The sequence below is a fragment of the Mytilus californianus genome, unplaced genomic scaffold, assembly GCF_021869535.1.
Source record: "Mytilus californianus isolate M0D057914Y unplaced genomic scaffold, xbMytCali1.0.p SCAF_4, whole genome shotgun sequence".
Taxonomy (NCBI): Eukaryota; Metazoa; Mollusca; class Bivalvia; order Mytilida; family Mytilidae; genus Mytilus; species Mytilus californianus.
Window position 1 is genome coordinate 4,085,251 of NW_026262690.1, and position 12,920 is coordinate 4,098,170.

The following is a 12,920-nucleotide window of genomic DNA, read 5'->3' on the forward strand; positions in this document are numbered from 1 at the left end:
ATTAAAGTATAACATATTTGTACATCTGACAGGACACTATATTGATCAAATTCACAAAAGACTATTGACAATTGATTTTACACTACTTCAGCATCATAGGAAGAAGTCACTTCACTTTTTGAAACTGATAGGGAGAAGTTGTGAGAATTAAAAGAGAAGCACTCATTCTGCAAAGGCCCTATAATGTATGGTTTTTATTTTACCATTTGTATCCTATTTATTTAATTCTTTTTTGTACTGTCAAAATCCATTTGAAATAATATTACAGGGATACAGTACATACCTGTATCATCATGATCATTGTAGTAATATGACAGGGACACAGTATATACCTTCATCATTGTAGTAATATGACAGGGATACAATACATACCTTCATCATTGTAGCAATATGACAGGGACACAGTATATACCTTCATCATTGTAGCAATATGACAGGGATACAGTACAATGTATATACCTGTATCATCATTGTAGTAATATGACAGGGACACAGTATATACCTTCATCATTATAGTAATATGACAGGGATACAATACATACATGTACCTTCATCATTGTAGCAATATGACAGGGATACAGTACATACCTGCATCATTGTAGCAATATGACAGGGATACAGTACATACCTGCATCATTGTAGCAATATGACAGGGATGCAGTACATGCCTGCATCATTGTAGCAATATGACAGGGATGCAGTACATACCTTCATCATTGTAGCAATATGACAGGGATACAGTACATACCTGCATCATTGTAGCAATATGACAGGGATGCAGTACATACCTGCATCATTGTAGCAATATGACAGGGAAACAGTATATACCTGCATCATTGTAGCAATATGACAGGGATACAGTACATACCTGCATCATTGTAGCAATATGACAGGGATACAGTACATACCTGCATCATTGTAGCAATATGACAGGGATGCAGTACATACCTTCATCATTGTAGCAATATGACAGGGATACAGTACATACCTGCATCATTGTAGCAATATGACAGGGATACAGTACATACCTGCATCATTGTAGCAATATGACAGGGATGCAGTACATGCCTGCATCATTGTAGCAATATGACAGGGATGCAGTACATACCTTCATCATTGTAGCAATATGACAGGGATACAGTACATACCTGCATCATTGTAGCAATATGACAGGGATGCAGTACATACCTGCATCATTGTAGCAATATGACAGGGAAACAGTATATACCTGCATCATTGTAGCAATATGACAGGGATACAGTACATACCTGCATCATTGTAGCAATATGACAGGGATACAGTACATACCTGCATCATTGTAGCAATATGACAGGGATACAAAACATACCTGCATCATTGTAGCAATATGACAGGGATACAAAACATACCTGCATCATTGTAGTAATATGACAGGGATACAGTACATACCTGTATCATTGTTGCAATATGGCAGGGATACAGTACATACCTGCATCATTGTAGCAATATGGCAGGGATACAATACATACCTGCATCATTGTAGTAATATGACAGGGATACAGTGCATACCTGTATCATTGTTGCAATATGGCAGGGATACAATACATACCTGCATCATTGTAGCAATATGACAGGGATTCAGTATATAAATCATCTGACGTGTGGCGAGTTTAAATCCAAGTTCTATTCCAAATGTTGTACACATAACCACTAATAATATTCTCTTCCCACAGTAATCCCTATCAGATTTGAGTGGAACATTTGGTAAAGTTAGATGGAGAACAGCTATGACTACTACAATCCCAGACACAATTGTTGTAAAAACACTTTCAATAATTCGCTGCTGAACTGATAAAAAAGTTTGGCATTGATCCCCACCATTTCCAGCCAGTTCAAAATCAACTCCAGTGTAGGACCAGTCCAACCATCCAGGATCAGCTATAACGTTGCCACCTGTGTTTTCTGTCATTGTTACCACACCAGCCTTTTTATCTTGAGAACCTGAAAAAAACAAGGCAAAATTATCCATTATATTAAAAAAAGTGCAGTATTTCAGGGCCTTGTTTTCAAAGTTACAAAATGTATACAGGTTGTATAGATTTGTACAATGTAAATAATTCATTTTAGGATTACTGTTTGAGGGCCTCAGGGAAGATTAGCTTTATTATTGCTTACTGTGCTACCCTCTTAAAATAAAGTATTTTCTTTACTTACTTATACTTACAAAGAGAATGTGCTATGGATAGCTCCATACGTATTTCAAACTATTGTAGGGGAAAAAATCTACTTTTAGAAATTTGTTTCTACATGTAGTACAAACCAATAAATTCCAATATTTTTTTAAATCTTCATCTAAAAGGAAACATGTGAAATCATAAACATTTTTCTTTTCTAAATTATAATTACTTGGTATTGATATTATTCTGAAACTTACATCATATAATGTCATTAATGGATTTTTTGGCTGTAGCAAATGTGGTTCAATATTACTATATTATTGATATCAGATGTGTATTTTTCTTCTGTATATTAACGGGTACTTCTTCAATCAACAATCACTTCTTGACCTATTTTCTATCCATTATCTGACTGTACACCCTCTCATTCATTGGTTCTGTCCCCCTCATTGATAAGTTTTATTCACCCCCTCGTTCATTGGTTTTGTTCCCCCTCCCATTCATTGGTTCTGTTCCCCCCTCCCATTCATTGGTTCTGTTCCCCCCTCCCATTCATTGGTTCTGTTTCCCCTCTCATTCATTGGTTTTATTCATCCCTCATTCATTGGTTCTGTTTCCCCTCTCATTCATTGGTTTTATTCATCCCTCATTCATTGGTTCTGTTCCCCCCTCCAATTCATTGGTTCTGTTCCCCCCTCCCATTCATTGGTTCTGTTCCCCCCTCCCATTCATTGGTTCTGTTCCCCCCTCCCATTCATTGGTTCTGTTTCCCCTCTCATTCATTGGTTTTATTCATCCCTCATTCATTGGTTCTGTTCCCCCTCCAATTCATTGGTTCTGTTCCCCCCTCCCATTCAATGGTTCTGTCCCCCCCTCATTCGTTGGTTCTGTTTCCCCTCTCATTCATTGGTTTTATTCACCCCCTCATTCATTGGTTCTGTTCCCCCTCCCATTCAATGGTTCTGTCCCCCCCCTCATTCATTGGTTCTGTTTCCCCTCTCATTCATTAGTTTTATTCACCCCCTCATTCATTGGTTCTGTTCCCCCTCCCATTCAATGGTTCTGTCCCCCCCTCATTCATTGGTTCTGTTCCCCCTTCCCATTCATTGGTTCTCTTCCCCCTCCCATTCATTGGTTCTGTTCCCCCCTCCCATTCATTGCTTCTGAAATAAAAATATAAACATATGTCTTGTGACATTAAATGCGAGGCCCACTGATCATGGTTATGTAGTGATTGATAATTTCCTATTTAGTAGATAATTAATTTAGGTGGAGTCATTTCATGGGCACTGAATGTAATGCAGCAGAGACTAGAGAGGACAAAACTGAAAGTAAAAGTAGAGAAGACTGTAAATATCATCACATTTTTTTCAATTCTTGGCTTTAAACCTACATTTCTTCAAATTCTTGAAAGAAAAAAGTGCATCAACTTATTAAGGCAATACATTTTAATTTGATTTTTTAAAATTTTTTGCCATACATGATGAGGATTTGTTAAAATTAACTATCAATAAAAACACAAAACTGCAAACAGTTCTACTTACAACAAAATCAAAATATTTACTTTCTCAATTCTAAGAAAATTGATCATTAATATCCCTGTAGTGTCATTTGGCATTAATCATTTAACAATAGGTATGTTGTTATTCTATTAGGCTTATGACTTTAGAGATACTCAGTTAATCTAAGTCACATTAACCCACTGACAAGTGCCCTCATATGTAACTGACCTTTAATTATTTATTATTCATATTCATATGTTTAGATAAATATATAGATAACATATTTTTTATATCAAATAGAGGATCAATTATGGGCAAAATAAGTACACTGTTTTATAGCACATGTATACAAAATAAGTACACTGTTTTATAGCACATGTATAGGTAATAAAAAATAAATGGGGAATGTGTCCATGGGACACAGATGATGCCCCCGCTTGCATATAACGTTATAAAGGGATATAACTCAAGAACTGTAAAAGTGACGCTACCCAAATTGTAACTTGATCTGTGTTTTGTGGAAATAAGCATTGTGTTTAAGTTTCATAACATTTGGTTGAGGCAAACTAAAGTTAGAGAATGGAAACCAATTTTGGGACGTACGTATGTACAGACGGACAAGGGTAAAACTTAATGCCCCCTCCGCTACGGCGGGGGCATAATAAAAACAGCTCAACTATGGAATATATAACATGGGTTGCAAAAATAACCATATACCATAATGTTCAGAGTTTGTTGAACAGGCACCAAAAGCAGCATCATTTACAGAAATAATACATATGTATAAATTGTATACATGTATGAGCAGTTTATAGTTTCATTGTGTTACTGCCTGAATGTTTATAACAATGTCATGTGCCCACCCACCAAAGGCACTTAATTGGAACAATAAATATTCTTAACCATGTTTAACTGGATAATTAAGCTAACATAGCTATTCCTATGGTATGGGAATTTGCATGGGAATTCTGGGGGATCTCGTCTTCTATCTAGGGGGTATAATTATACCTTTACAATACAGAAAACATAAAAAATTTAAGATAAACTGTTGATACAGAGATATGTCTTGCCAGTATATAATTTGATAGTAAAATGCAAATTAAAATAGCAATACTTTAACATGTAAATTATGCCAAATACTCATAGTCAATGAAACATGACTGAAGGAACAAGGCCAAATAATTTCTGAGATATAACTAAGATATGCCAATGCTAATACAACTATCATTAGCAGAAAGCCTTCCTATAATAGTATAATATACACAAACAATTTGAACTGAAAAAATATTGTAGTACGTGTATATTGATATAGAACCTGAGAACAAAATTTGACATTTAAAAAAATATGAGCCTTTCACTTTAACTCAAATATGTTATTAACTTTTTCTATAAATATCTGTCATTTACAAATGTAGTTTAATTTTAAGATGAGAATAGTAACATGATATTATAACACCTCTTGTTACTCAATACTTTGTATATATTTTTGTACTACAATTTATCACCAAGGTATTCAATAGAACATTGTATATATACACAAGTGACATAAATCAATTTATAGGTCACTACCAGTTTTAGTGGTTGGTGGAGTTCACATGGCATTTAAAGATTAAATAATACTTAATAATAAAATATAAATTATAGAAATAGTATCACTTTTAGCTAAACACATGAATATCATTGTATATAGAGAATAGGGTTTTCTTCAAATTGATATTGCAAAATATCAACTGCAGGCCATAAAGTGAACCTTTTTAACAAGTGATCACAGCAAACTAGCTAAAAAGCTTCACATTGTGTCCAGTGGCTAATACTTAAAATAAACAAACCGGAGCTATGTTTGTTGTACGGTCTTTTACAAAACTATATCATAACCTGTCAAACATGAATAAAGGCAGTAGATTCAAAGTGCCATCTGTCCTAGTCAGTAGAAAATATTCATAATATCAAGTATCAATATCTGATAATAATACAAATCTTTAAATGTTGTTCCTGTACAGTTTGAAGAAGAATATGGCTATACAAAATCAAACAGCAATAACAAGATTATAAGACTTAAAAACAAGTAAAAATTATTGCAATATTCATTTGTTGCATTTTTCATGTTTATAAAGCCCCACCTTATAAAACTGGCACCAGATCAAGTTAGAAGGAGGGAGTTCGTCAATGGCCTATGCTCCCTGGAGGAGCTAAGGGCCTAAGTAAGTAAGTGAGTAAGGCCAAAATTGTTAAATCCATTAATTGTTATATCATTCAATATACAAATATATTTATTTTGTTTCAGTCTAATGTGTTATCCACTTGACAGTAATTGGGTTACATGGAAATAATGTCTATGTATATTTGTATATGCTTCAAACATTTCAGCTGAAATATACAGATCTGCTATTGTCAAGCTGATAGCTAGTAACATCTGACAACATATCCATGCAGATATATCTCTTCAATAGTACACACAGATTAGTGTATATCAAAACAGGAAACAAATGAAAACTGACATTAAATGATTTAGACAAATCAATATTATTGTCAGTATCTTGTTTCTGATTATTCTAATTTCCCCATATAATAGAAATATTGTAATTCTTTTCATAATCTCATACACTAACAAGAATTTAACTTTTTTCTTAAAATTTGAGATTTGACAGGGAAATCCTGTTTCTTTTTAACATGTAAGAGTAAGTGAAACCAGGAACAGTTAGTCAATATATTGAAACATAATCTAATAAATAATCCTGTTCCTTATTAAAGTGTGAGGGTTATTGAAACTAGATACAGTTGGTCCATATATTGAAACTTATTTAAAAACATAGGAAGAGTCAAAATTAAAACTGTCTGCTAACTTATACCCAGAACTGCTGTAAAAAAATATCATTGAGATTTCAAAAGCTAAAGTTTAGAAATTTGTTAAACATGTAGTTTGAAGGTCATAACTCTGAAAATCAGTGATGGAAATCTGATTCTGGAGGAAAGAATGGATGAACTGTGTGCATAATTTCAATCCTTTTTTTGTTTTTCATTGAGGTTCGGTCATAAAGTTGCATTATGGCATTTCTTAAGATAATCATTTTTTTTCAAAAGACAAAAAATGAGCATAACATGTGTCAACCTCACTGGGTCAATAAATTTGCAAAACAATTTCTTCTTGCAATTTCATATTTTTATCAATTTATGTTCACAATTTCAAGTTCAAAGCTTAAAACAGAAGAAATTACCAAATAAAGATTCATCTTAAATTCTAGGTAAAATTAACTATATATACATCATAATTTTAAAATGCAGACATGTTAAATGACTTGACAATGGTAAACTTACATGTGAAGTCTGTGATCACCTTGTTCTAGTGGTTCCTTTATTGTAACTATCTATAATATGTATAACATAATACAATTAATCAATACACTTCTGACATTTACACAGACTCATTTCAAAAACAAAATCAAATGCCAAAAAAAGCAGAAATAAAATAGTATCTTCAACACAATTTTTGTAAAAACATTGATTTTGATCATCTTTTATAAAAAAAATGGATACACATGTACAGGCAAAATTTGCTTACATGGATTTCACATGAACTTTACAAAAAATAAATGGGGAATGTGTCCATGGGACACAAATGATGCCCCCGCTTGCATACAACATTATAAAGGGACAAAACTCAAGAACTGTAAAAGTGACGCTACCAAAATTCAAAGTTGATCTGTGTATTGTGGTAATAAACATTGTGTATAAGATTCATAACGTTTAGTTGAGGCAAACTAAAGTTCGAAAACGGAAACAAAATATTCAGCAATTTTTACCATTGTAAAGGGGCATAACTCTAGAATGGTAAAATTGACGCTACCAAAATTCAAACTTGTTCTGTGTTTTGTGGTAATAAGCATTGTGAATAAGTTTCATAACATTTGGTTGAGGCAAACTTAAGTTAGAGAACGGAAACGAAAAATTCAGCAATTTTTCCATTTGTAAAGGGACATAACTCTAGAATGGTAAAAGTGACGCCACCAAAATTCAAACTTGATCTGTGTTTTGTGGTAATGAGCATTGTGTATAAGTTTCATAACATTTGGTTGAGGCAAACTAAAGTTGGAGAGCGGGAAACGAAATATTTAGCAATTCTTCCATTTGTAAAGGGGCATAGCTCTAGAACGGTAAAAGTGACGCCATCAAAATTCAAACATGACATGTGTTTCGTGTTAATAAGCATTGTCAATAAGTTTCATAACATTTGGTTGAGGCAAACTAAAGTTAGAGAACGGAAACAATTTTTCCATTTGTAAAGGGCATAACTCTAGAACAGTAAAAGTCACGCCACCCAAATTCAAACTTGACCTGTGTTTTGTGTTAATAAGCATTGTGTATAAGTTTCATAACATTTGGTTGAGGCAAACTAAAGTTAGAGAATGGAAACCAGTTTTGGGACGTACGGACGGACGTACAGATGGACAAGGCTAAAACTTAATGCCCCCTCCGCTACGGTGGGGGCATAATAAGTATGAACCCCCCCCCCCCCCCCCCCCAACTTTAACACATGTTATTGTCTGGAAAATAGAAAAATGCTTCTTTTTGGCCCCTAATTTCTAAACCTTAAGGGCAATTACCCCTAACTCAATCCCAGCCTTCCCTTTGTGGTATGGAACCTTGTAGAATAATTTCAGAGAGATCCAAACACTTTAACACAAGTTATTGTCTGGAAACTAGAAAAATAAAATTGAGAATGGAAATGGGGAATATGTCAAAGAGACAACAACCCGACCAAAGAGCAGACAACAGCCGAAGGCCACCAATGGGTCTTCAATGCAGCAAGAAAATCCTGCACCCGGAGATGGTCCTCAGCTGGCCCCTAAATAAAATTGTGTGCTAGTTCAGTGAAAATGGACGTCACACTAAACTCCAAAACATATAAATGAACTAAAATTAAAAAACATACAAGACTAACAAAGGCCTGAGGCTCCTGACTTGGGACAGGCGCAAAAATGCGGCGGGGTTAAACATGTTTTGTGAGATCTCAACCCTCCCCCTATACCTCTAGTCAATGTAGAAAAAAGAAACACATAGCAATATGCACAGTAAAACTCAGTTTAAAAGAAGTCCGAGTCCGATGTCAGAATAGGTAACAAAAGAAACTAGGTTAAATGACAATGATACATAAATGAACAAAGGACTACTAGCAGTTACTGACATGCCAGCTCCAACCTCAATTAAACTGATTGAAAGATTAGGTCTTCATCATATGAAAATCAAGAACAATCCCTCCCGTTAGGGGATTAGTATCATACCATCATAAAATATATGAGAAGAACATAACCTGTATCATGCCAACAACTGGTTTTAGAATAAATGTGTTTATTTCCGATGCAAAGACCCTATGAGTGAATCATATTAATACCAAAATATGCAATCCTTAATGACTTGACAACAGTATCGTAACTATATCCTTTCCGAATAAGTCTGTTTAAAGGTTTGGTTAGCTTTAAAGGTGAATGCTGACATTTTTGTGCTTTGTAAAGAATATTACTATATAATATTGGATGTGAAATACCTGAACGTATAAGATGTCTGCATGTTGATTTATATTTACGAATGATGTCCTTGTACCGATGATAAAATTTAGTAAATGTTTTGACTAGTTTATGATATTGAAAACCCTGGTGTAATAATTTTTCAGTAATACAGAGATTTCTTTCGTTGAAATCAAATACGTTGTTGCATACACGAGCGAATCGAACAAGTTGAGAATGCTTGTTTTTGGCCCCTTTTTTGCCCCTTATTCCTGAACGTTAGGGGTGATTACCCCCAAACTCAATCCCAGCCTTCCCTTTGTGATATGGAACCTTGTTGTACAATTTCAGAGAGATCCATACACTTACATCCAAGTTATTGTCTGGAAACTACAAAAATGCCTGTTTTTAGCCCCTAATTCCTAAACTGTTGGTACCATAACCCCCAAATCAATCCCAACCTTGAACCTTCTGGTAAAATTTCATAGAAATCCACCCACTTAAACTAAAGTTATTGTCTGGAAACCAAATGTGTCTTCGAACGACGACAACGACAACGCCGACAACATGATAGCATTATATGAACACAATTGTTTTGCGGTTGTATAAAAAAAAATTCAAGGCTCTTCCAATTTACATATTTGTCAGGTGCTCCACGTACTATTTGTTGATTGTTTATCATTGTCATGATCTGGTAAACTTCGGCAACAAACTCAAAAGTTAATTAGCTTGCGATCAACAATCACTGAATGAAATATTATTTGTCGATAATACGTTATAGATTCGTAATAAATACAAAAAAATGTGCATACAGGACTTAGTTTGGTATATAGGCTTGCATTGGCTCAATAATTTCGATAACATCGAAATTACAAGAAACTCGTTTCATATGACTTAAACGAACAATTTTTAGTCATTTTGATGTATTTGTAAATCTTAACTGCTGATCATTTTTCCTTTAGAAAGTTTCTGTTTATCTAATATTATTTTGGAAAATAATATGCTAAACACACAAAAAAGATGATAAAAATAATCAATAAAGGGCAATAACTTCAATAACTAGTCTACTACTGATTTCGGTCATTTGACTTATTAGTAGATCTTATCTTGCTGATCTTTTTTGCTATATAAAGTTTCTATTTATCTATCAAAATTTTCAAGTTAATAGGCAATAATTAAAACAAGAGTGCACATGCTGAAATGTCTCGCCTTCTTTACTAATCATTGATATTATGTTGATAGTTCTAAATATAAAGCTTTACTACAACTATCATATAAACTTAACATGATCCAAGAAAATGAGGTCAAGGTCATATAAACCAAACAAGAAATACATGTACACCTTACAATCATTCAATACACTAAATATAGTTGACCTATTGCTTATAGTTTCTAAGATACAGACTTAACCAAGAAAACTAAACATTAACTAATGAACCATGAAAATGAGGTCAAGGTCAGATGAACCATGCCAGGCAGACATGTACAGCTTGCAATCCTTCCATACAACAAATATAGTTGGCCTATTGCTTATAGTAATAGAAAAACAGACCAAAACACAAAAAATTTAACACTGAGCTATGAACCGTGAAAATGAGGTCAAGGTCAAATAAAACCGGCCAGACTGACATGTACATCATAAAATATTTCCATACACCAAATATAGTTGACCTATTGCATATAGTATTAGAAAAAAAGACCAAAACTCAAAAATTTAACATTGACCACTGAACCATGAAAATGAGGTCAAGGTCAGAAGACACCTGCCAGCTAGATATGTACTCCTTACCATCATTCCATACACCAAATATAGTAGACCTATTGCATACAGTATAAGAAAAACAGACCAAAACACAAAAACGTAACTATAACCACTGAACCATGAAAATGAGGTCAAGGTCAGATGACACCTGCCAGTTGGACATGTACACCTTACAGTCCTTCCAGACACCAAATATGCTAGACCTATTGCATCTAGTATCTGAGATATGGACTTGACCACCAAAACTTAACCTTGTTCACTGATCCATGAAATGAGGTCGAGGTCAAGTGAAAACTGTCTGACGGGCATGAGGACCTTGCAAAAAATTTGGAAAAAAAATCGTCATTAAAGGGCAATAACTTAAATAAATAGTCTACTACTGATTTCAGTCATTTTTACTTCTAGATCTTTATAATCTTGCTGATCATTAACTCCTCTAAGAAGTTGTCTGACAGTTTTGATGTCAATAGACATTAGGTAGATCTCATCATTAGTGCCATGTCAGATTCTCTCTACATAATGTATCTATATAGCGGTTTTCAAGATTATATTAAAAAAACGATTTTTTTTTAACCCCTATGTTTTATTTTTTGCCATGTCAGCCATGTTTGTTGGCAGACCGGATCATCAGTGGTTCCCAAGGCTTTGAGAAATCAACAGGACATTTGGTCCTGTAAACCATTCTTCTTAACTGGACCAGACTCTTTTTTACAGGACATTTACACATACATGTATGATTTGGACAATATTAAATTTTACTGGTCATTTGGTCCAGTAATGCATATAACTTAACTGGACCAAACCAATTTTTACTGGACTTTGCCAAATGTCCGTCAACCTTGGGAATAACTGATGATCATCTGACACATTTTCTAAACTACACATATCCCATTAACATTGTGGCTAAGTTTGTTTAAATTTGAACAAGTAGTTTCATAGGAGATGATCTTTGTAAAAGTTAACATGGTTAACAGACAAGGATAGACAACTGATGCCAAGTGATGGCAAAAGCTCACTCTGTCCCTTTGGGCTGGGTGAGCTAAAAATTGAAATAATGCATTTGCATTTAAATACATAATTGAAACTTTGGGGACCATACAAAATGTCTAATAATGTGTGTTAAATGCTTATTTTACAATTTTGGCGTCATTATTCTCCATTCAGCTGACAGTTATTGCAGCCATATTGAATAGGGGCAGATTTTTTGGATGGAGGGGAAATTAGTAAAAAAAGTACTGGAAAACCTATGCATGTTTCCAAGCAACTGTTGTGTTTCAATAACGTTTTCACATGTTTTTTCAATGCATTTTCAACTCCATTATGAAAATCTGCCCCTTATTCAATACGGCAGCAATACCCGTGAAAGGGCCAATTTGGAAAGGAATATGAAGTTTTATCAACTTGGCAAAATTAGAAAATTTACAGAGGACAAAAGAGACTGTTGTGAACATCAGGGCAACAAGATATCGCTTAAAAGAATTGGGAAAAGCGACAGACAGGAAAGTCACCCAGTACATGTAGTGTGAGCCCTGATCATGCTGATCATTTATATTGCTATTTTTTTAGATGTATCTTGTATTGTATTGATTATTGTAAACAATAATCAATCAATCAATCAAAAGTATGAACTTTAAACATTATTTTACTGATTCCAATAAAAAAAAAAGTATCAAATACAATTTCAAATATCATATATACGCAATTCCTCCTCTTTATATATTTAATTATATAACAGGACACTGCCTTATATTACCTGATTACGCACTTCGTCCATTTTCAGAGTTTAGGCTTAGTATTATTATTAAGCACATCCATCATATTTATGATGTAAGCTAAAATACCTGCCCCAAATAACTAAGTAGTAAAAGTATGTAAAAAAAAGACGGTGAATGTCTTTGAACTAATCGACTGAAATTTACCTATTTTATGTCACTGGCATTCTTCAATAACACTTGAGTAGGATGTGTATCAGTGAGACTGACTTTGTAACCTAAAAGAA

General features: G+C 34.0%; 1 protein-coding gene across 19 annotated transcripts in view; it reads right to left on the bottom strand.

The window, feature by feature from the left end:
- Nucleotides 1-12,919, bottom strand: part of LOC127739400 (transmembrane protein 164-like) — a 37,612-nt gene extending 24,693 nt beyond the window's left edge. The window contains exons 1-3 of one of the 19 annotated variants that reach the window (XR_008000424.1): nucleotides 12,841-12,919; nucleotides 6,974-7,023; nucleotides 1,589-1,980 (exon numbers count right to left, since the gene is read on the bottom strand). Coding sequence is in view for 18 of the 19 variants with exons in the window: in XM_052251152.1 (XP_052107112.1) it covers nucleotides 1,469-1,477 (9 nt within the window). In the remaining variant the exon portion in view is untranslated. The other 18 variants (XM_052251155.1, XM_052251152.1, XM_052251154.1 and 15 more) reach the window with 18 other exon arrangements.
- Nucleotide 12,920: the final 1 nt, after the last annotated feature.